The 26,367-nt window shown below is 31.1% G+C and overlaps 1 protein-coding gene across 1 annotated transcript; it reads left to right on the forward strand.

Moving 5' to 3' along the window:
• The first annotated feature begins 5,854 nt into the window (after positions 1–5,854).
• Positions 5,855–26,341, forward strand: LOC134725811 (5-phosphohydroxy-L-lysine phospho-lyase-like). Its single transcript, XM_063589977.1, has 11 exons — positions 5,855–5,999; positions 10,947–11,065; positions 12,856–13,015; positions 13,890–13,964; positions 14,715–14,814; positions 15,236–15,444; positions 18,640–18,734; positions 19,959–20,083; positions 21,448–21,602; positions 22,532–22,621; positions 23,621–26,341. Exons 1-11 carry the CDS (start codon positions 5,947–5,949, stop codon positions 23,937–23,939), a joined length of 1,500 nt encoding a protein of 499 aa, XP_063446047.1. The 5' UTR covers positions 5,855–5,946; the 3' UTR covers positions 23,940–26,341.
• The last annotated feature ends 26 nt before the right edge of the window (positions 26,342–26,367 follow it).

Consider the following 26,367-nt stretch of genomic DNA (forward strand, 5'->3'; position numbering starts at 1 on the left):
TTTTAATTTTTCTTAATGTCTATGATATAATAAAGGGTCAATAAATACTTGCATTTTCAGGATACAGTGAAGTGATGACCATCCACTAGAAACAAAATGTTGTGGATTGTAGACCGTTGACGCGTATAGTCACAGTGCGGTCTCGATAGTATACCATACATTATCAAAAGAAACCACATAAATCTTTGTGTCTAAGGTCATGGATATAAAAATGAGCGAAAATGAGAAAATAACATCTTCAGTGACTAAAATTCGGTTAAATAATCCAAACAATTATACGTGGAAGCTTGTTATTTTAAATTTTCTGATGTGTATTGTTCGATGGCAATTGCAAAGTATACGATATTCTTAATTGGGCTAGTAATGTGTTTTTTAATTTGATAGATGCTTTTTAATTTTTTTTTGCATATATTTATTTGTCTTAAGATTGTAACACAGTGATGACTATTACGGAAGTTCTTCAAAACGCAATTATCAATTCCTCTACATTCAGGTCAGTGCGCATCACAGAAGGTCAAATCGTTAACAAGCATACCACTGCCACTACACAGCTTAAAGCATCTTCCGAAAATTTGAAAGTCCCTATTATGTACTGGTTACCGAAATTACACAAAAAAAAAAACCATTTAAATTCCGTTTCATCTTCTCTTCGAGCAAATGTTCTACTACTAATCTATCAGTGCTTCTAACTACCTCTCTAACTACTATCAAAGAACTGGTTATTAACTTTTGTAATAAAGCTTATGAAAAGAATGGTATTAATTATTAGTATTTTTGGAGTGTTAAAAATTCTTTAGAGGTTTTAGATAAAATACATGCTTTCTATGGTCCTTACAATTCTATTGATAGTTATATGATTTTTCTACTCTCTAAACAACACTTCCACACAATCTTATAAAGAAAAAGTTTTTGTATTTGATAAAATGGTCTTTCGAAAAATCTCATTGTAATTTTATTTGCTGTAACTCGTTTAAAGCCTTTTCTGTAACGAAAAAGGAAAGTATGCTAGATACGCTTACTGGAAATGTGAGGATATGATTGAAGCTTTAAATTTTCTGCTAGATAACATTTATGTACGTTTCGGAGATAAAGTGTATCGTCAGGTAGTAGGTATTCATATGGGCACCAACTGTGCCCCTTTAATAGCAGATTTATTTCTATATTGCTATGAATCTCAGTTTGTTACCAAACTCAGTGAAGACCCATTATTGTTATATTTGGTTGATACATTCAAAAATACCTACCGTTATCTGGATGATATTTTTTCGTTGAATAATCCAGAGTTCTCTAAATATACTTCAGAAATTTAGCCAAAAGAACTTACTTTAACTAAATCTAACATAAACAACAGCAGTTGTCCTTTTCTAGATTTAAACATTTCAATTTCGAACGGGAAACTTCATACTAAAATTTACGACAAAAGAGACGATTTTTCATTTCCTATTGTTAATTTTCCTTTTTTAGACGGCTATGTGCCTTTGGCTCCATCATCACGGTGTTTATATATCTCAGCCTGTGTGTGTTCTGATGTCATAGATTTTAACGAACGTAATCAATGCATCACTGGGAAATTGTTGTGTCAGGGATTTTGATACCATTAATTATTTAAAACTTTTACTAAATTCTTTCATAGATACAAAGATTTGATTAGTAAATTTGGCTATACCTGTAGAAAACTTATTAAAATGGTATTTCACATCCTAAATTTTATGGTAATAGTGTACTTAAAGCGAGGAAATAACTATGTGGTCCGTGTAAACTCGTCGAACCTTTAAACAAACTTATAAGTAAGGGTTGTCGTACCAATATTGTAATTAGATCTCTGAATATAGTTTATATTGGCACTAATATCGAGTTTGTCATTAGCAAATTAAAACATAACTAAATTGTATCTTCTTTTGAGATGTATAGAGACACAGACACGTTAATTGTTATCTCTATAGAAGTCGCTCCTCACTATCCTACTACCTGCCGATACATTCATTTTTGGCATTGCACAAGTCATGTCTTCTCTGACTGTTAATTACGTTAAAATACCAAATACTAAATCCCTGTGATGTGTTTTAGTTGATTTTAGTCTCTGATGCATGATTTTTTTTTATTATTTTGATATTGGTTTTGGCTTTTAACTAGCTGTCAGTAAGACCGTCAGTAACTGCGAGTACTCTCAAATCGTATTTTCTTGTTAATTCGACCTGTTGATACTGTTTATAATGTTTTTTTGTTATCTTATACTTATATGGATCTTGTCTATATACCAGCTTTGATTATTTGGAATATCTTTAAATTTTCACTTACATTTGTAAAAACTTCAAGATTTACCTGTATTTTTTTTAAACTTTTTTTTTCTAAAGTGAATATTCATCAATATTTTCAAAAGGTTAAATATTTCTCAGTGGTGTCTTGCCATGGCTTTGTTTGGACTTGTTTGTTTGCTTTTTGGCCTTGAATGTTTGTCTCTAATATTTTATTAACTGTGCATTTGCATTCAGATATCGCAGATCAAATTTATTCGTTCATTGTGTATTAATTTACGTTTTTTGATGAAGTTAGTCTGCCAATTGATATTTTATCGTGTGTTTTACTATGTTGAGATGTATTGCTATTGTTTAAGAAAAAGGGAGAAGGTTTGGATCAATTAAAACGTTAAATCCCGCTGCAAATGTTTGACCTGTCCTAAGTCAGGAATCTGAAGTACAGTAGTTGTCGTTTGTTTGTGTAATTTATACGTGTTTCTCGTTTCTCGTTACTTTTTATATAGATTAGACCGTTGGTTTTTCCCGTTTGAATGGTTTTACACTAGTAATTTTGGGACCCTTTATAGCTTGTTGTTCGGTGTGAGCCAAGGCTCCGTGTTGAAGACCGTTAAGTAACCTATAATGGTTTACTTTTTTTTAAAATTGTTATTTGGATGGAGAGTTGTCTCATTGGCACTCACGCCACTCTTCCTATATCTATTGTAACCATGTTTTGACTATGTTACCGATTATGTTTGTTTTGTTCACGCATTGTCGTAAAAATAACGGAATTTAATGCGACTGTCATAAAAGTGAGAGGTTTAGCGCTATAAAACCAGGTTTATCCACCATGTTCTACATTTGAAAATACCTGTACCAAGTCAGGAATATGACATTTGTTGTCCATTCGTTTGATGTGTTTTATCCTTTGATTTTGCCATATGATTAGGGACTTTCCGTTTTTCAATTTTCCTCGGAGTTCAGTATTTTTGTGATTTTACTTTTCGCTGGACAAAGTATAGTCAGAATAGGGAAATACATTTTTAATAAGGTAAACCGACGAATAATTCAGACTGAACCGACCGTAACTAAACTACTGTTTACTGTTTTTATTTTTGATATATAGGGGATTGCGAGTCAAGTACCTGTGTAACACATTCATTTGTAGTTTGCCTCAGCGATGACATAAATGTGCCACTCATACATTTCTTCTCAAATTTATAAAAATAAGATGTGGCCAATGACTCTCCACCAGAGACCAAATGACTTTGCATGAGGTAGTTTATAAGCAATGTCATATGACACGGATGCTTTCTCTTTCTGCGTGCCCAATCGAATCATTTTTGAGGGACCAAGCAATGTCATATAATATACGGAAACAATAATTTTCAAAGTGTACAACAGCACAACATGATATCAAATAGTAGTAACCAGTTCAACGGAAATGTATAGCAAAAATGATCGGCAAAAATAGATAGGTAAACACGTCCAAAATCATCAATCGACCCTTTACAAAAGATATTGCCCTTTGGAAGATGATTTTTACAAATTTTGTGAATTTTACAGAAACAATAATAGATATAGAGGAACTTTGAGAGTGTGAGTAGGCCAGAAAAAGTTCAGCACAATATTTTTTCAAATATATCTACATAGCCAAAGGAGTTAATTTCCTTTATTTAATGTTTGTTCAGTGCAATTTGTTGAAATCTATATAGAAAGTAGAACGAAAAGGTTACAATAAAAAAAAATCCGCAATCTAATATCTACAAGTAAGCCAAGTTGCGGCAACATAACCAAATCGTCAGACTCCTTAAATGACTTATTGCCTTTCAATTGCAATTTATTTGTACTAATTTCTATGATTGTGCTTAATATTTCGAAAACAAAAAGATCAACGATATAAGATCATCTACACAAATGCCACAAGAACAATGAAATAATCTTATTGCAATAAAAGCAAAATAAATATCAGAATGAGGTGTTGAACATGAAACCTGGTGAGCAAAACACGCTCTTGTTGTTTCTATCTAAACAAAATCATGGCTTCAATATTTTATCAGTGATTTATTACGAACAAACGAAAATCCCGGGTTAACTATCCTTGAAAGCGATACTCTGTGTGTGTAAATTATAGGGATTATCAAATCATTTTATCCTTTGAAAAAAATGGCTTAAAACTTTAAAGACGTGCTTAGTGCGATAAGATTAGAATAAAGTTTCTATCATTACAAAATTATAAAAAATGATTGAAAATAAGTGTTCATTGATTACTGTTTTGGTGTTTACAATAGTATGCAGTTTTAATCCTTTGAAAGTCGCATTTGAGTATATTTTCAGGTGGTATCTTTTTAGTGATGCATAAGAAAATGCTAAAATAAAAGTTAGGGTCACTCCATTCAAACACTTTTTTTTTATTGTTTACACTAAAATCAGTAAGGAGATGTGATATGAGTGCCAATGAGTTCAGTCTCCATTCAACTTCACAATGTGTAAAAAGTGAATAATTATAAGTCAAAGTACGGAGTTTTGACTCACACAGACCCAGTTAGATTGGAAGACAGGCTGATCCAGTCAATGATTATGCATGATATAAAGCTATAATTATTTGTTGGTATCTGTGCATATGTAGATACTGATCTCTGCCATTATTATGTTGTCTTACTCTTCTTCAGTTTAATGTGTTGCTTTATAGAAAAAAAGAAGTAAAAACACAAAAATACCGAACTCCGAGGTTTATAGACCATTCATGTTAGTCTAACGAATTTGTTCTATAGTCTGTCATTCATGTTAGTCTAACGGTCATCCGCCTTTGTTCTATAGTCTGTCAATCCAGAGTTTTGCATGTTGTCGTTTTCGGCTGAGTTGCTAGTTTAATCTTAAATCTCATTTTTTCATAGTTGACCTTTAATAGGTGGAGTTGTTGGTTTATTGTGTTTGTCGTAGGACTATAGTCACTATAGGATAGTTCTGAGGTATTCGAATGTTGTCACAGTTATAAGAATTCAAGTTATTTAAAAAAAAAGAATATATTTTTTATCCAACCTCTTGTTAGCTGCTGAGATTTTAGCTTGGCAAGGTCGAGTACAATTCCTGTAACCGTTTCTGTGCATCAACTTATAATTTATTCATTTTAATGAAACACATATAAAATATATCATTATAAATATAGTGTCACTTGTTACTTGATTTACTGTGATTCAGATCTATTTGAAGGACTTTGAAATCCGCGTGCCGCGTTAAATATGATCTATACAAGCAAAGATGATTAAGACAAGAATAATGAAGTAATTTTTTTTCTACGACACATATAACTGAATGATTATTTATTAAGAAACATGAAATCCGGTTTCACCGTTAGCATAAATGAGTTGACGTGCATTTTTAAGATCATTTAACTTGTCTATTTTATAAAGAAACCCGGACAGTCAGCTGAGCTTTAATAATATTCAAACCGAATTTCTTAGTGATCTTCATCAAATGCATTAGTAATTTGTAACTTTTGGAGAAAAAAAAAACGATGCAAAAAAGGGGGATGCAATTAAAACATCGGTAAAGTTGTACGTAAATTATTGGTCACGCCCCGCCTTGTTTTCCTTTAATAAACACGCCCACTTCTTTTATCGTATAAGAAAGCGCAAACGCGACATTGTTTCGGTCAGTGTACATTTTGGTTTTTTTTCTGTCAGCTGCTGCAACTCTCCCAACCAGAATGGAAAGGTTTTCGAAGGAAATTACCTTAGAAAAAAGAAATAAACACATTGGGTAAGTGCATTATACTACGTTACTTTAGAGGCATCATATCAAAAATTGTAAAACATTGATTTGATATCATATCGTCTAGTAATATCGATTTCCATCAGCTGTTGCAGCTTTCTGAAGGACATTTTTGTTTGCACTAATCACCTTTAAAGATAGTCGAATTTTGAATAGCTATTTTCAGTGTAAAACGGGCCATACACTGTAGAATCATATTAAAAGTAGATTTGAATTAAAGATCCAAAATTTTGTGCAGATCCCCTGATTTAACGCATGTTTAAAGCCAATTACAAGGTTGCAGAAAATCTTTTCAGATGAATGTACTTGTAACCCCCATTTTTTTGAAACAGTCAGACCAAGGACGTATATTAGATTATGTTAGTTATACGTCCTTGAGTCAGACATAGTGATTATTAAAGAAATACTGATGACACAAAATCGTTTTTTATTATATATAGCCAGCTTTTGGTTATAAGTGCTGGACTAATCTCTTTAAATCTTGTAATGACATTTAATCATTTAAATATGCCTCTCTAAAAACGTCTTTGAAACTTGAATACAAATATACATGTACATGTATGTGTATAATGACTCAATCTGAACCTATGGTTCATTTTAATGAATTTATTATGGCATTTACATGATTAACCTGCATGAAAATTAAAATCTGTGCAGTTTAAATTATGGTTGTAAACATTTACTTGGAAGTTGGATCTCTATCAAATGATTTAATAAAATTTGGGACTTTGGACTAGTGGCTATAAATGCCTAAATGGTGCAGACTAACAAGATTATTTTTTTTATTTGAAACTTTATCTGCCAAAGCAAAAAACTCTTTTGCCATTTTGAATTGAAAATACATGTATAATATTATGAAGACTGTTTGGTCTGTATATTGAGTACTACATTTGATTTGCTGGAATTTGTTTGGTCTGGATACAAAGCATGAGCATTACATGAAATATATGTTATCAGGTTATGATGACTTTTAATGGTCTTGATATTGAGCAATTTGGGTCAAATGCATGTTAGAAATGCCAAAAAACTAAATGTATTTAGAAGAAATCTCTTCATGAATGATCCTTAGACAGGAAAGAATATATATACAATGCATATTATCGTGCTTGATCCATGCCTCCAGTGCATGTAAATAGTGTATGCAGTGACCATTCCCTAGAAATTTAGGGGCCCACTGACTACCTATGAGGGGGCAATTCCGGTAATGCTTCAGCGATTCCCTAGGGACATATATCATAGATGAGAATAAGTTTCTGATACATCCTTTTCTGAGCAATCCTACATGTATCTTTATAAGATATTCTATAGTGCAAGTTTCAAACTTTTAATGTTGTCTTGTGTGAATGTGTTTGTGATAGTCTTTGCACAGAGACCTTAACAATATTGAATCTTTATTAAAATATGAATATATATATATAATAGTAATATAAAAAGTCAAATTATGTTAGTATTGATAAGTATATGGCATGTAGTTGTCTGACCCTTGATTGGTTCTTTAAATTAATGCATTGTAATCTGTATATGGGTGGATTTTACATAGATAAATAAAATTGTATAATATAAGCAAAATGAGGATGTTAAATTTGAGGTATATAAATGCCTTTGTGTGCTTCTTCGTTCCATTTGTTGTTTTACAGTGATTAAGATGATAATACAATGTAGACTGATATACATGTACCCCTATTTTTTACATTTTTACCAAGTGTGTCTGTTTGTTTTGTTCACACATCGTTGATAATATTATGGAATTTGACGCGACTGTCAAACAAGAGGTTTAGCTAGCTGTAAAACCAGGTTAAATCCACCATTTTCTACATAAGAAAATGCCTGTACTAAATGTAAGTCAGGAATATGACAGTTGTTATCCATTTGTTTGATGTGTTTGAGCTTTTGATTTTGCCATTTGATTGAAGACTTTCCTTTTTGAATTTTCTTCGGAGTTCAGTAACTTTGTGATTTTACTTTTGAATACTATAACTTTATTTGTAAATTTTCCATAAATAAATTTCAACAAACTGGATTTGGCCATATGAAGATATTTTGATTCCAATAATCAAAACAAACTAGGCACATGTACATTGTAGGTCGAGTGAATACCTATGTAACTATTTAACATAGCTGCCAATACAATTCTCTCAGCACACTTCATTTAAATACACCAGTAAATAATGATTTAACAAAGTTATCTTTTTATCTTTACTGCAAACCAACTCTAGTGTCCTGTGTGAACTAATTACATTGTACCTGTTTCTTTACAATTCTCATTTTATCACGGTTTTCACTAAGATGAGCCCATAATCAACTAATGCCATTTGGGTTGTTAAGGTCATGGATACAAGACCTTCTGCGTAGTAAATAAGTTCACAACCACCAAGGTAGTATTTTGTCAAGAAAAACATATATATCATTAGACTGTCCTACATTAGACTGATCTTTAGATAGTAAAATAGAATAACAGATAAGTTAAAACACTAGTTAATAAATTAAAACATCTTGACTAGTTCTCAAAGGTGAAATACTATATATAGATATAAGATGATATTATAGTTGTGATAAAAGAACTATTGTTACCTAAGTTATTTAAGAATGAGATTTTTTTTTGTTTCAGCAAAAAAAAAATAATAAGTAAAATGTGATGTAAATGTGCTAGATGTATGGATACTGTTTTGATGTTTGCTGATTTTCTTATTGATCAGTGCTAAACATAATTGGATAGAATAAAACATCCTGACTAATAAGATGAACTGATGACTGAGCCCTTAAACAATTATTTTTACACTTTTTTCAATTTTTGGCCAAATGTAGAAAATAGAGAGAAACTGTTAACAGTAATAATGATACAAAAAGAATTTAGTCACAAATTATACTCTAGGTAACAATGTTAAAGAGTGTTTGTTGTTGATGATGCAAATAGATTCAGGTGAGCTACACAGAGTCTCTAGTTTCATAAAAAAAAACAAATTGATAGGTTTTCTAAAAGATCAGTTGATAGTGTATAACATCTAGATGATCCGGTCTCATTGAATTACACCATATTGCACATTTGTTTTGATTTAAGGGAAATAAAATACAGTATAAAGTCATGATATAAGAACAGTTGACTGACGACAAGCACACTTCTGTCTTGTTACCTTTCCATAGGTTGATTTGTAGAGTAAAACAGAAAGACTGTCAAGCTGTCATTTATACACCTTATCATAGCCTTACACACTTGGTACATGCACTAGAAAATGAATTTACTAGTATAAAAATAGTAAGAGATGGATAATGTGACAAAAGACCATTTTAAAGATACAATGTAAACAAGTACAGGTCACTGTACAACCTTCAACAATATATATATATATATGGTCAAATAAGATTAGATAGTTTTTACGAGAAATCATGTAATGACCTTATTATGAACTGTTGCTCTTCGAAACATAGTTTCTGTTACCTTTCTGTACCAAAAAAAAAATGTCAGGATGCAAATTTGACAGTTAGAACCCTGCAGGCCTAACATTTTCTAGGTTGCTATATATATATATATATATATATATATTATATGTGGGTTAATATAATTATGGTATGTACACTTTGTATGAATTGTTAAGCTTGTTAAAACAAATATAAATTTGTAGTACTTACACTAAGTAGATGTAAATGGTATTGACCTTTAAGTACTGTACTCTTTGTGAGACATGTAAACATTCATGGTTTATCTACATTTGGAAACCTGACTGAATTATTTTCCTATATGTGTAAATCATGACAACATATTTGAAAAGGAGGGTCTTATAATTGTCAGTCAAAAAAATTGACATTAAGCTTAAGCACTATTCTATATATGTAAATCAATATGTCCAGATTTTAGCTCCTCCAATATAAATGACCATTAATATTTGAACTACATGTAGATCCCCTAACTCTTGAAACCTGTATAGGTATAGGTATAGGTATTGTTATATTCCTTTATTGTAAACTTTTAAACCAAATCTTTTGCTACCTTATAGATGCACACTTTTAAACTTTTGATGGAATATAAATACAGGATTACTATAGTTATCATACTAATCATTTTGGAGCCCTTTATGGCTTGCCTTTTCAATGTTACTTAGATGGAGAGTTGTCTTATTGGCCCACATATCACATCTCATTAATTATGTCACTATAACATTGATTCATGTATTTCAAAATATTTAATGTTTTATGAAAACAGTAAGTTTTATTTTCCTTGGTTTGTAGTGTCAAAGTCTGAAGCCTAGATTTCAGAATCCCACAAGCCAACAATTTCTGTACTTGTAAGCCTGGTCAACTGTCTGAATCCACCAATATAAAAGTTGCTTTCTCCAACATTACAGCACAAAATAGTAATAAGCATCATTTTCTGCTGAGTAACTTTAATATTATCACTGATGCAGTTTGTTACACAGAATCTTGTAAAGAAAAATCATGGTTGTAAATTCCAAAATTATTGCATGCATTTATTATTGCAACTTTGGAAGAACCAACAAACTTGTCAGATAAATTATTGCCATTTGATATAGATAAATCTGCATACACATATATCATTACATATGTACCAGTAATGCATCAGAATGCAAGTTTTAGCTAATATGATCCTCACTTCATTGCATTATTCGCATTAAAGAAAACTTTGCATTAATTCTGAATTAACAGTATGTAGTCATGAACAATTCTGAAATCTTTTTTAGTGACAAAAGCATTCCAGTCACTGATATATGCATTGACATATGAATATGTTTCCTGGTAGAACTACCTGAAAATCCTTTCACAGCCAAAATGGATTCTTACAATTTTCCATTGAATTATTATTATTCAATGATTTTTTTCTTTTAATTGGACTGATGGTAATGATTCCTAATTTCTACAATTTCTGTATTTTTTATCCCCAAATGATTAATATTTAATATTTTTTTGTTATTTTGTTTTCAGAGATGCGTGTACACTGTTTTTCAAACATGATCCGTTGAAGATCACGAAGGCTTCCAAACAGTATATGTATGATGAGAAAGATAATGTGTATTTGGACTGTATAAATAATGTCTGTCATGGTATGTATCTTAGAAAGTTCATGGAATATGTTTATAGGGTATCCTGGGGGGGGGGGGGCAGGGGATTTCTTAAAAATTCCAAGTTTTTTTACATTTAAAGGGGGGGGGGGTGCTGTCAAGGACCTATGTTGTTCTATATCTTAAGTTCAAGAAGAGAATCTAATATTAACATTAAAAAATATCAAGCAATAATGACAGTTCCGAAAACAATATTATTTCTTAACTTACATGTACTTGCCTATTGTATTAAATAAGTCATGAAATGCTTGTAAGGTTAAAAATTACATGTAGGTTCTATCATGGAAGTATTATATTGACAGGAACTACAACGACTAATTAGCACTTATTTATAACCCGGTGAGCTCTGTAGAAAAGATATGGAAACTGACTAATTAGTATGTCATCGTTAAGAGGCCTTTGTGACCATGTGCGATGCCGCCGTCATAAATTGACCAGAGATACTTCTTATCAATCACTTGGTTTTGATCGAGACAGCTTAACAGTAGTACCTGTCGGAAAACACCTTTACTTATTTCAATCGCGTCGGTAGACCTTTATTCGTGAACAACTTATTTAAACAATTCGACTGATGCATAAAAAATGAAAATCGGCCCAGAATTAATTATTCTACAACGTTTTGAAATAGTGAGTGACATTATTTTATTAGTTTGTGGGTGAAGTTTAAATCGCGATTAAGGTGTGTTCCGGTTGCCGCCGGTAAACAATAAATATATTTGATAAATATTTAAACTGTGAAGTTAAGAGTTATATATATGGCTAAGTTACTGGATTATCCTGGAAAGTAGAAATTTCCAGTTTACAAAACGAAAATTAATCGAGCAAGTACCAATCAACAAAATACAGCAAAAGTAAACAGAGATCTAACTACGTTAAATAAATATTTAGATAATACATTTCTGTCCTCTAAAATATGTAATGACTATCCGACCAAATGATACTGGTAAATATTATTGAACAGTCGCACAAGAATTTGTATAATGTCACTATAAAAATCCCTGAGTCGCAGTAATAAAAAAATATTTCAACACATCGGGGTTCAGCTGAACATTCTTATATACCAACCAATGATCTTACCCTGGATTTAGAGCGAAGCTTAATAATTCCTACATTTATTTGAAATTTCTTTGATCTTTTGATTTTATCAGAACGATCATCTTTACAATCGTCTTAAATATACAGGAAATGAGTGCCACAAAATGGAGTAAACAGTATAGTTATTTATAATATCAACTTGCAATGTATATATTTACATTTAGTGCAATGTCTACCGAAAATAAATCAATAAACATGGGACATTTATTCAATAAATTTGATACAAATTTCCATCGTCAATGTGTTTTTCTATAGAATTAATGATGACTCGTATTAATTCATCAATCACTCAATCGGCACAGTTAAGTAACGGAATCTGCCGAGGTTTGCCGATTGCTGTTTCCAAAGAATTTATCACAACTTTCGATTTCTTCATTTATTTCCGTAATCCCGAAAGCAAACCGAGACTGACAATATTGTAGGGCATCACACGCTGGTATGTAAATAACGTGCCATGTTTCAAGCTAATTAACATGTCATTAAATTGGACGCGGCAGGGCAGATGAAACGTTTGAAGTCGGGTCGTAGTAGTTCCTGTCAATATAATACTTCCATGGTTCTATATAGACTTTCACTGAAAGAATGACCATTTCTTGTATAGAGTAATCAATTGCTCATATCGTATGAAAATTACCCTGTTTTGTTGAAGCAAAGTACATGTATTTATTTGATTTCAGTTGGCCATTGCCATCCACATGTGGTAGAAGCTGGATATGAACAAATGAAGACATTGAATACCAACTCCAGATTTCTTCATGATAATATGGTAATGCTAGCAGAAAGACTTATTTCCACACTGCCAGAAGGTTTAAATACTGTGTATTTTACAAACTCAGGGTAAGACTTACATCACACTACAAGAAGAAGTCTTTATGTTGTGTATTTTACAAAGTCAGGGTAAGACTTGCATCTATATGGACACTGTCAGGATAAGGCTTAATGTTGTGTATTATACAGACTCCAGGTAAGTCCTGCGTTCACTGCCAGAAGGCTTAAATGTTGTGTAATTTACAAATTCAGGGTAAGCCTTACTTCAACACTACCAGAAGGCTTATATAATGCGTATTTTACAAACTCAGCATAAGACTTCAGCTTAGAATTAGAGGGTTAGCTCTATAGAACCAGGTTTAATCCACCATCTTCTACATTTAAAAATGCCTGTACCTAGTCAGGAATATGACAGTTCTTGTCCATTCATTTTTTATGCGTTTTGTTATTTGATTTTGCCATGTGATTATGGACTCTAAGTTCAGTATTTTTGTGATTTTACTTTTTATATCTACATGATATAGAAAGATGTGGTGTGAGTACCAATGAGACAACTCTCCATCCAAATAACAATTTTAAAAAGTAAACCATTATAGGTCAATGTACGGCCTTCAACAAGGAGCCTTGGCTCACACTGAACAACAAGCTATTAAGGGCCCCAAAATTACTAGTGTCATTTAAACGGGAAAACCAACGGTCTAATCTATATAGAAAAACTCTATAATATAGGTTTTACTTGTTGTTGAACCCCTTACATTGACAAGCAATTATTCACATGTTTAACATATTTCTCATTCTTGTTCTTTCCTTTGGTTACTGATTGGTATTTGTCTCATTGAAAAATTATACCATATCTCCTTGTTATTATATTAACTGTCAGTGTAGTTTAATGAGAACAAGTGTAGTATGAACTCTCATATTATTGTACTATTTATGATTTCAGATCAGAAGCCACAGACCTTGCCATAAGACTTGCCAATCATCACACACATGGTACAGAACAGATAACACTAGACCAGTAAGTTGTCTCAATAATATAAATTCTCTCAGTAAACAATAATGTGTTCTAAGTTCACGGATGCCCCGCCCCCATTATCATTTTCTATGTTCAGTGGACTGTACGAATGGAATAATTCTCTAATTTGGCAATAAAATTAAAAAGATCATATCATAAGGAACATGTGTACTAAGTTTCAAGTTGATTGGACTTCAATTTCATCAAAAACTACCTTGACCAAAAACTTTAACCAAAAACTTTAACCTGAAGTGGAACGAACGAAAGAACGGACGTACAACAAATGGATGCACAGACAAGAAAGCATAATGCCCATAAAAATGAAAAGAAAGTATCTCGCTATAAAGGTTTTAGTATATAGCAACATTTAAAGGACATGTTTTGGTGTGAAACAATGCTTGCTTGGTAATAGTTGGTATGGTTAGGAAAAGATTAACAAGTTTTTGTGTCATACAATTTTTTTTAAAAAGGACAAGTTTTTGGCATCTATTGAAGTCAAAAGTAATATCACAAAAGTACTGAACTCAGAGAAAAATTCAAAATGGAAAGTGCCTAATAAAATGCCAAAATGAAATAGACACATTAAATTTAGTGAGATGGATGGGTTTGAGAGGAAGAACACATTGAGAATATTACAGATATATAGAAAACATGAAATAAAAACAAAGCATAAGTGTAAGAGGCACAACAACCAAAATAACATGGCACCCACATGTTTAAGCATGTACAGTAATGACTTTTTTTTGTTTTTAGTGCATACCATGGACATGTGATTTCAGCATTAGATTTATCACCATACAAACTAGGAACATGTACAGATGGTATTCATACACACTCAGACAATGTCCACATAGTAAGTCACCTGATCTGTATACCAAGGTCTATAGCATAGATTTACAAATATTGGTATGGAAGTGGTAGGAAAAATTGTGACTGTAACTATCTTGAAAACAATGTGATATACCACATCTTCTTTTTATATGATATGTATGTTAAAGCAAATGCTACAGATGTCTGTATAGGTACAAATATATATAATATATCCACCTGTATCTGTGTGACCACCTTGCACACTTAGCTGTCAGTCAACCTGCATACTCATCTTTCGGTCTGCTGATGTATGCATTTTAATTGCAGATTATATGTTTACAGAATTATGCATTTTAATTGCAGATTATATGTTTACAGAATTTGACCACCCTAAAGACAATTTAATGTAGCACATCTTTATTCTAACATATAGGTGACGGGTATTATTCTACTGTTTATTGTAGGTTCCCTGCCCAGATACCTACAGAGGGAAGTTTAGAGACTGTGATTACCCTGAAGATAATATGGCACACTTGTATGCTAATGAGGTCAAAACTGTGATTGATAAACTCAAGAAAGAAAAGAAACAGGTTTCATTGTTCATAGCAGAATCAATGCAGAGCTGTGCAGGCCAGGTGATATTTCCAGAAGGATATCTACAGAAAGTGTACAAGTAGGTTGCTTTTTCATTTGTCATTAAATCCGGTTTGACAAGACCTCATCAAAGAAAAACCATAAGGTCCTATCCTTCCTACAAATTTCCATCCTTCCTTTAAAGTGCCACCCTTCTTGTAAGGTACATCCTTTCCTGTAAGATACGAACAGTCCTGTGAGGTGCCAAACTTCCTGTAAATTGCCGCCCTTTCTACAAGATGCTACCATTTCTGTTTAGTGCCACTCTAACCATTTTAGTCTCACTAAAGACCATACTTAATTTAAGTCCATACAAGTTTTAAGGTTTTATATTTATTCCATGATTTGACAGTTTACCATTACAAATAGTGTTATACAGAATATATTCAGTTGTACAAAAAGTGTCAATGAAAGTTTAGTTTATTACATTATTTGTAACATTAAACATTTTTCTTGATTTGAGGTTTATGTTGTTTTTACGGACAGGCATTATATTGCCACTTTTAAAGTAGATCCCTTAGGGATTAGTTTGTAGGTTGTTAACAGCTTTCAATGCACCTACTTCCATTAAAAGTTGTGCTTTAAACAAGATTACAATCCTAAATCAAATGCAAAATTATATACTTTTTTCATAGTTCTGATGCAATGAAAACTGGAGGTTCATATAAACTATGCCAGAAATATTTCAGAATTTATTTATACAAATGTGACTCTTATCCCCCCCTTTTCCCTCCAAATTTTTACACTTATTTTTCAGATTGTTTAGATTACAACTTGTCTAAATTTTAATTTGTCTTTTGTCAGTTTTAATACTTCAGTTTTAATTTCCTATTTAGTACATCCCATTTTGAATGTAAATGCTTTATACCATAAGCATGATATTTTAATTTTATAAAAGATATTTTGAAGTGGCTAAATATACTGACTGTGTTTACCTGTTATATAAGTTTAATTGTTATACAAACGCCCAGGCAAACATTGATTGTATTTTAGGTGTCTTCCCGATTGTCCCACTTTTTGAAATTACAGGTAAAAAGGTAAAGAAATTTTGTGGGACAATCGGGAATATGTTTGTGGGACAATTGGGAAGGTTAAATGTGGGACAATTGGGAACTGTTTTTTTAGTGATTAATTTGTTTTTATAGCTTGATGCAGTTAATCAACATGATCAAAGGTTACTAATCTATGTAACTTATAAAATATGAACAAAATAAGTACAAATAATAATATTTACATATTTTGTTTTGCTCATAGAAGGTACAATTGAAGTATCATATAATATAATATGGATTCTTTTCAAAAATTTAAAAAAAATTAGTCTAAGATGGGTTTTTTAAAATTATTTTTATTGACTTTAAACAAGCGGTCAGTACTGCGAGTACTCTCAGATCTATACCTAGTGTCTTTGTTGTGGTGATGTCCCAAGCCAGGAGCCTGTAAGTCAGTGGTTGTCGTTTGTTGCCGTGTAACATATTTGTTTTTCATTCATTATTTTGTACATAAATTATGCCATAAGTTTTTTTCGTTTGAATTGTTTTACATTAATTTTGGGGCCTTTTGTAACTAAGTGGTATGGGATTTGCTCATTGTTGAAGGCCGTATGGTGACCTATAATAAGATTTGTGTTTTTAAAAAAGAGAAAATTTCAAAATTGACAGAATGGTCAATTTGACACAAAAAGCAATAAAATTTTATAAAACTTTCTTATATTAACACCTACTTTTTTTTCAAAAAGTAAGGTCTATTCAGATTGGTCCACTCTATCTTTATTGAAAGTATGGAGAAAAAAATTTAATTGTGAAACTGATTTTTTTCATGATAATAGCCCAAAAATGGATAAAAATTAATGAACTAAACTGGGAAAATCACCATTTATTTTTCTAGAGTCATATATAACACAAAAATCAGTTTTTTTCTAGAGTCATATATAACACAAAAATCAGGTTAAGAAAAAAAGTTAATTCAAGACCTTAAAAGATGTATTTCATAAATCAGAAATTATTTTTTTAATCAAAAGTGTATCAATCGAATGTTTAAAAACATTTTTTTGTTTATACTTTTATAAGATTTATATTAAATGTGCAATAATTAATTCTTGTTTATTTAGCAAAACAAACAACAGTTGCCTTGTTTATCTTAGAACATTTTACTACATAAAATAATGTGGGACAATCAGAACTTTTTATGTGGGACAATCAGAACTCTAAAATTTTTAAAAGTGGGACAATCGGGAATAAACCGTATTTTATTTGTTGGCTTAAGTTGAATACCTTATGGATTTTTTCAAAAGATAACATAGGTTGAGAACACGTAACTGAATACGTATTATTTACAGAGTAATTGATTCAATGTTCTGATTAACTTGACTCTAATTCATTCTTTATATTTAAGTTACTGGTATTCTTAAAGGATAGAATATTATCCATTCGTTTGATGTGTTTGAGCTTTTGATTTTGCCATTTGATTAGGGACTTTCCGTTTTGAATTTTACTCAGAGTTCAGTATTTGTGTGATTTTACTTTTATAGGGTTTCTTTAAAATTTTGATTTTTATGGTTTATTCTTTAAAAAGTTATACAAAGGTTATATTTTTTTAAAAGTTATTCAAGAATTTACAATTTAACTAATTTTAATGAGATTAAAAAAAAATCAAACAAAGATCTAGCCTCTATAGTCGCCGTCAGCTGAAATTCATAGCGGTAAAAATAATCTTAACTATCAACTGCGTTCTCTTGAGATATAGTTTTTCTTATTCCATTCATAAATCGCGAAAAGAAAAACCACTACTGACCTACCTTTTAAGTGATCGCACTGTTACAATCCTGACCTTCACATTTTCCAAGCCTATTTTGAATGGTGGAATCCGCCATTGTTTTTTCCGGGGAGTTCAATTTCATACCATTTGAATAAAGCGCGGGAAACCGTATCACATCAATGAAAAGAACATTTCAGGAAACTGCGTAAGTGACGAATTTCACATGTAAACAAATGATTTTCATAGAAACGAAGATGGGGGAATTACAATGGAAAACATTCTGGAAAATGTGAAGGTCAGGATTATTACAGTGCGATCACTTAAAAGGTAGGTCAGTAGTGGTTTTTCTTTTCACGATTTATGAATGGAATGAGACAAATTATATCTTGAGTGCTCACAGTATAAAATACATGTAGATTATATATAATTAGACACCGCCATTATCACACTGCTTTATATGTTTAGTATGACTCTTTAACAGGCATGTCCATGATGCTGGAGGAATATGTATAGCTGATGAGGTCCAGGTGGGCTTTGGAAGGGCTGGCTCACATTTCTGGACATTCCAAACACAAGGTAGTCGCATCATTTACTTTATTTAATTCACTGTTTTAATCACAGGATGAAGAATTTTTACATATATCTAAGGTACTATAAAGTAGGTGTTATTGGGGAAGGGAGGGGGTACTTTTGCTAAATTTACAGTTAAGATGAAACCCTCGCCCAGTATAGATTTGATCTTTAAGGAATGGGACCAGAATAAAGAAAAAATAAAACACTGTGAACAGGTATAGGTAAAGAAATCTGGAATACAGAATCTTAATTTAACTATATTAAAATATAATGACTTTCCTTTGATTTTCTGAATGCATTTTAATCAAAACTCATTGATAAAAATAATGTATACCCTGTATCATAAACTTGCTAAAAATGTTACATGTATACTACATATGTTGAAAAACTTTTATTTCAGTATTTAGTATTTTTGTCACATAGCATTAGATAGATATACTAGTAGATGATCCAAGGGCCCACAAGGGTCATTAATGAATGTATACATTGAAATTGTTTTGAAAAATATGAAACATGTCATGAGAACATTGACTGGTATACATGTAAATCATAAGATATTATTATGAATGTAAATGAAACATGTATAATAAACATGATAAAGAAGCATTGAAAGTCTATATGACAATGATGTTATGATAAACAGTTAAATTGTTAAATAATAAAGGTTGACTGTATTGTAATTCTTTTCAGTTTATTGACCTTCTTATATAACATTCATGATGCAGTTTGGGATCTTAAAAACCTATAATTTTCTATAGCTCATTTCAAAATCTAACAGATATAGTTTCACATAAATCAAGTATCATATTGCAGGGGAGGCAATCTTGACCAATTTTTTTTTAATATAAAATATTTTAGAGTTAATTCCCTTTTCAGTCTAACTTTATAAAAGTTTTGTTCATCTTAGGGAAAAAAAAAATTTAAGATAAACATTTGGAGATGAAAAATAACTTAGAAATGGTTATACAAAATTTTGGTTAAAAAAAAGTTATTATGACTTTTGTGAGACTGTTGTTGTTGTCATTTATATACTGTAAACAGAACTAAATGACAAAATATTGAAAATAACAGTGCAATAGGTGATATATTGTACAAGATATTTGTTTCAAAATAAAATGGTTTTCATAAAAAAAACTAGGTAAAGTGTGTAAGTTCTGTACAGTTCAACTATTTGATATTCAGGCCCTTGTAAAGAATGCTATGTACCTATACTGTGTTTTATTTCAGGTGTAATACCCGACATAGTAACTATTGGTAAACCTATGGGAAATGGACATCCTGTTGCCGCTGTAATCACAACAAAAGATATATCAATGAGTTTTAAAAATTCTGGCATGGAATATTTTAATACTGTAAGTAAATGAAGAAACTTTACCCTATAGTCAAACTCATCATACTGTTTTATCGAGACAAGTTATTTTCCTTTTTAACAAACAGGATTTTCATTTTAATATTGTAGTAAGAAAAGTTTGCCTATAATCACTGTTGTACGTGAACTATTTATAAGTCTGTCAGTCCATATCATATTCTTAGCAACTGCAAGTCTGTGTTTGATACTCTATAAAAGCTTTAGATTGGAAAGCTGAACCCTGTGCTTATCTACCATTTGTTGTCTGATTTGAATTTATTTATTTTTTACATAAAATCAAGACCTCACACCCAAGTTTTGTTTAATGTAAGTTTCTAACATTATCTGACTTGTTCACATTGAAAGTGATGTTCAAAGCAAATTTTATTGTTTGGATCGTTTTGGTATAAATTTCTCAATAGTCTGGTTTAAGGTTGGCATAGTTTGAAGATCTTGGCAGTGTGATGTTTTACTGTGTCTAGTTTAAGGTTGGCATAGTTTGAAGATCTTGGCAGTGTGATGTTTTACTGTGTCTGTTTTAAGGTTGGCATAGTTTGAAGATCTTGGCAGTGTGATGTTTTACTGTGTCTAGTTTAAGGATGCCATAGTTTGAAGATCTTGGCAGTGTGATGTTTTACTGTGTCTAGTTTAAGGTTGGCATAGTTTGAAGATCTTGGCAGTGTGATGTTTTACTGTGTCTAGTTTAAGGTTGGCATAGTTTGAAGATCTTGGCAGTGTGATGTTTTACTGTGTCTAGTTTAAGGTTGGCATAGTTTGAAGATCTTGGCAGTGTGATGTTTTACTGTGTCTAGTTTAAGGTTGGCATAGTTTGAAGATCTTGGCAGTGTGATGTTTTACTGTGTCTAGTTTAAGGTTGGCATAGTTTGAAGATCTTGGCAGTGTGATGTTTTACTGTGTCTAGTTTAAGGTTGGCATAGTTTGAAGATCTTGGCAGTGTGATGTTTTACTGTGTCTGGTTTAAGGTTGGCATAGTTTGAAGATCTTGGCAGTGTGATGTTTTACTGTGTCTGGTTTAAGGTTGGCATAGTTTGAAGATCTTGGCAGTGTGATGTTTTACTGTGTCTGGTTTAAGGTTGGCATAGTTTGAAGATCTTGGCAGTGTGATGTTTTACTGTGTCTTGTTTAAGGTTGGCATAGTTTGAAGATCTTGGCAGTGTGATGTTTTACTGTGTCTGGTTTAAGGTTGGCATAGTTTGAAGATCTTGGCAGTGTGATATTCTAATGTGTCTATTTGTTTTATGATTATTTTTTATGTATGGGTGTCTGTCTCATTGAGGTAAATCCCACATCTTGTTTAATTGTTATTATATGAAATTTTCAAATATGTTGTTATTTTTTTTTTACCAGTATGGAGGTAATCCAGTATCCTGTGCTATAGCTTTAGCTGTGATGGATGTTATAGAAGAAGAGAAGCTACAAGAGAATGCCTTGGTCACAGGGAAATACTGGGTGTCACAGCTCAATGAAATAAAGAAACAGTTCCCTATAATTGGAGATGTTAGGTTAGTCATTAGGAATTTAAGATACAAGAACATTTTGATTCCTTGAAATTGGTTCCCATCTTATCTTTTAGTTTTTATATAAAACAGAAGGTGTGCTATGATTGCCAATGAGACAACTCTTTACAAGACATTAATTGATACAAAAATTATAGGTCAACGTACAGCCTTTCACAATGAGCAGAGCCCATACTGTATAGTCAGCTATAAAAGGCCTTCAAGTGACAAATGTAAAACATTAAACTCAAATAACTAACAGCCTAATTTATGAACAAAAACCTAAACGAAAAACAAATCTGTAACACAGCAACAAATGACAACCACTGAATTACAGGCTCCTGACTTAGGGTAGGCACATACATACAGAATGTGGCTGGGTTAAACATGTTAGCAGGATCCTAACCCTCTAAACTGGGACAGTGGTGTAACAGTGCAATAGGTGTTTTTTCAGAATTAAATACTAAATGCCATGATCTTAAAAGCACATTTTTTTCATGGAAAGAAGTACATATAACACTTCAACTCTCAACATTGTTTTGTCCTAAAAACTTTTTGTGAAGAATATTTATCAAAATATTGCATATTGTCTGAGGTCCGTGAGGAACTATGGTTTTCAAGTTAGAGGGAGTTCAGAGTTTTAAAGTCATTTGAAACTGAATTAAAAACATTGAAAGAATTTAAATAAAATCAAACAAAAATAAATTTTATTCAACAGAATCACTTGAACCAGTGACACATGGAATATGGTAGCATCAGATTTGTAACATTTTGAATAGAGTTCAGTATAAATTTGATATTTGTATGGGGCCAGGACTGTTCATTGGAATAGATTTAGTCACAAGTTTATTTTACAATTTATATTTGTATGGGACTAGGGCTGATCATTGAAATAGATTTTGTATCAGAGTTCAGTTTACATTTAATATTTGTAGGGGACTAGGAATGTTTATAGGTATAGACCTTGTCAAGGACAGAGAAACCAGAGAACCAGCCTCTGCTGAAGCTAAGAATGTCATTGCAAGGTAAATTAATAATAGAAATAACATACATTCTTTATAACATAAAACAGAAACATAACATATTGGTATCAAAGTTAATTACTCTTGTGTAAAGATTTACTGTGGATTCATTATTATTCGTTTGATACCTAATTTCATGGGAACAAGACAACCACGAATTCAAATATTCAACGAATAACATATTTTCTAAAGGAATGATTGTAGATTTTGCCAAAACCAGGAAATTAAATATCCACAAATATGCAAGTTTTCCACAATCCATGAAAATTGGTACCCACAAAAATAAATGAATCCACAGTACTTGAACATCCATTTAGACACCAACATATTGAAAAAACAGGATATATTACTACATGGAAATTTAAAAATGAAATCCTTATTGATGAAAAAGTTGTGTGAATTATTTGCCATAATAGTAATTATCTCCCATTTTACATTCACCTATATAGAAGGTAGATACTTAACTAAGTTCTGTGTGGTTAATTAAAAATAAAAATTACAAGACATTTTTACTGATTTAGAAAATATGTCAGTCACAATATCTGAGCGCTAATGACAGATTTACTAGTTGTCCCTAATGCATCACACGTAAAAAAAAAACACAGAAATACTAGATACAATTTTTTTAGGGTTTAAAATAAGCAGACTTTTCTATGATTTCTTTTAAGTTTCATGTCAAATGACATTTGAATATTAGATTTTTATACCATGATTAAACAGCACTCAACCACACAACTTCTTAAGATTTTACATACCAGTACTGTGGATTCATTTAGTTTTCTTTATTGAGGAAAAATTGTATTTGGTAAACTTTAGATTTTGTGATTTTGTCAAAGTCTACCAAAAAGAAATTGTGGACTTTGTTTAACATTCAAATTTGTGCTTTACCCAAAATATCCACTAAAAAATAGGTATGATATGAATAATAATGAATCCATTGTAACTCAATGCATCCATGTACTAGTAAGCTTACTTTAAATGTCTTAATTCATATGTTTACAGGATGAAGGAAAATTTCATTATTCTAAGTACAGATGGTCCGTATTGTAACATTATAAAGATGAAACCGCCAATGTGCTTTACGAAGGAAAATGTAGATCATGTCTGTCAGAAACTTGTCATGGTTCTTAAAGAAATTGAAGGCAAAAATATAAATAGTAATGCAAATGTGAATAAATCTGTGATCAGTGGTAAAAAGGAGACACTTTCTGATAGTGATGATAGTGGTGTATCTGTGAACGGACATCATGGTTTTGTCAATGGACAGGAATATGTGGCTGTCCATACTGGAGACAATGATTCTGTCCCTGTTGTTTCATAATTAGATTAATGCCAAAATAATTTAACTTTTTTGTTCCTGGAAATCATTTAACTATGTAGTTCCTGGAATATGATGCATTGTTTTGTCATTTCTACAAGCATTTTGTTACTTTTTTTTTAACCTGTATATGTTATGATCTATTTTAACTATGTTTTTTATTATTTCTGGTTATAAAAGATAAGTTTACTTTTCATAATCAGGTGATCTATATTAGCTCATTACTGCCTATTAAATGTATTACAGAGATAATTTATATTTATAATCTTAGGGCAACTTGTCATACTGACCATGCAAATTTTTGTTGATGATACATGTAATTATACTAGTCTGTTTTTATTCAAGTCGTAACTAGTCTGTTTTTATTTTTAAGTTGTAGGAAGTTAAGTCCCCTAGCTGTACAATAGTGCATCATTTATAAGAAATCATATGTTATCGATAGTATATTTCATTAAATTCCTGACCTTTCAAGTTCAGGTGCATCATCTCAGGTATAGACAAAACCTTATCATCAATCACTCCATTATATATATGTAAAGTCAAGTATTGACAGAACTATAATGCATTTAGACATTTTTATATATATTCAAAATTTCAAAAGAAATAATTTTTGCTTTTTATTTTGTACAATTATTTCATTATGTAATTTCACTGAAGTTTTATTTCATTTTCTGAAGAAAAAAATATATTGAAAACATTTACACTTTTTTATGTTGGGATGGGGGTATTTTTTGTTAGCTTTTCTCACATAATCTTTAGTTTTTCATCAATTCGTCCCATGATCATTTAGGTACAGTATTAGGGTTATACATGAAAATTTATTAGTCTTATACATGTAGCATAATATCTTTAGTTATTCATTAATTCTTCCAAAGATCTTCTAGGAACAGTATTAGGGTTATACATGTATTTCATGGATCAGCACACTCCAAAGATCTTCTAGGAACAGTATTAGGGTTATACATGTATTTCATGGATCAGCACACTCCAAAGATCTTCTAGAAACAGTATTAGGGTTATACATGTATTTCATGGATCAGCACACTCCAAAGATCTTCTAGGAACAGTATTAGGGTTATACATGTATTTCATGGATCAGCACACTCCAAAGATCTTGTAGGAACAGTATTAGGGTTATACATGTATTTCATGGATCAACACAGTACCTTAAGTTATTAATTAATTCTTCCAATGATCTTGTAGGAACAGTATTAGGATGATTTATGGAATAGTAAAATGTAAAAAATGTTATCTTTGAATGAAATGATTGTTTTCATTATATAAGAGAATATAGTATTCTGATTTGTGGTGAATGTCATATAAAGAATTGTGATAGTTTTATATTTAGCATTTTTTTATGTGTCTGTCATAGTCAATTTTTACTTTGGTTTATCTATTTATTTGTTTTGTCAATAACTTGATAACCAAGAAGTTAAAACTCTTGAAATTTTCTTTATTATTACAATTAACTTTAAACAGAGACTGAACTGATGACAGAACCCCCCTTTTTATTGGCCCATCAATGCATTTGAATGGGGACTAAAGCTGTACCCCCCCCCTCTTTCTGGGTTGTGACCCCCCTTTTTAAAATGGCTGGATCCGCCCCTGAGATACTAGTGTCTCTTAGCCATTTTATTGGAAATATTCTGTTGATATATTGATTGCATTTCATTTTGACTAAAGCAATCCCCAATCAATCATTTTTTCTAAATTCTTTAATGCTGTATTATGCATGTTCCAGTATTTTTATATTGACTATGACATGTTATTTATGTCCTATGGACAGAAGACTAAGTGGTTGTTAATATTTGTTGTTTTTTATCATTTATAATATTTGAATAATTTGAAAACTAAAATTCAGGCAAAGCTTTGCTTATTCAAATAAAATATTTTTTCAACATTTATTGGAATTGAAAGATCTTTTAAAACACAAGAAAAAAATTTCTAGAAATAAGATGTAAGAATATTGAAATGTAGCAGGTTTGTTTCATTTATCATCCATGTTTGTTTATATTTATTTTAAAAATTGTAAAGTTTTTGTTTAGTGCATAACAGGTTTGTTTGAAATAAATTAAATTTTGACATATTGTATCTTTATATCATAAAATTTCATTATTTTTTTAATAATAATTTAAATCGAGAATTTTCGCCTCTGTTGACCCAAATTTTAGAGAGAAAAAAATGAATAGAATACATTTTGAGTAGCTTATATTACACAACATGTGAATCTGAGAATCTGCATTTAAATTGTTTGAAATTGTCTTATCTTAATTTTACTTGTCGCAATAGGTATTTAATATGGTTTAACAAATTCGTTTATGCAAGTAAATGATGTGTTATATTCTTCTAGGAACTATAACCTGCTATTATTGTGATAAAATGCCTATTAATAAATGGATTTTTTTTACAAAGTTGTTTTCTGCAAAATAAT

The sequence above is a fragment of the Mytilus trossulus genome, chromosome 7 (genome assembly GCF_036588685.1).
Source record: "Mytilus trossulus isolate FHL-02 chromosome 7, PNRI_Mtr1.1.1.hap1, whole genome shotgun sequence".
NCBI classification, from domain to species: Eukaryota; Metazoa; Mollusca; class Bivalvia; order Mytilida; family Mytilidae; genus Mytilus; species Mytilus trossulus.

Excerpts from the sequence above, each read along its gene's own strand:
- LOC134725811 (XM_063589977.1), top strand. The coding sequence starts at position 5,947 with ATGGAAAGGTTTTCGAAGGAAATTACCTTAGAAAAAAGAAATAAACAC. Across the intron at positions 15,445-18,639 it reads TATCTACAGAAAGTGTACAA|GCATGTCCATGATGCTGGAG; the intron begins GTAGGTTGCTTT and ends ACTCTTTAACAG. Across the intron at positions 22,622-23,620 it reads GCTAAGAATGTCATTGCAAG|GATGAAGGAAAATTTCATTA; the intron begins GTAAATTAATAA and ends ATATGTTTACAG.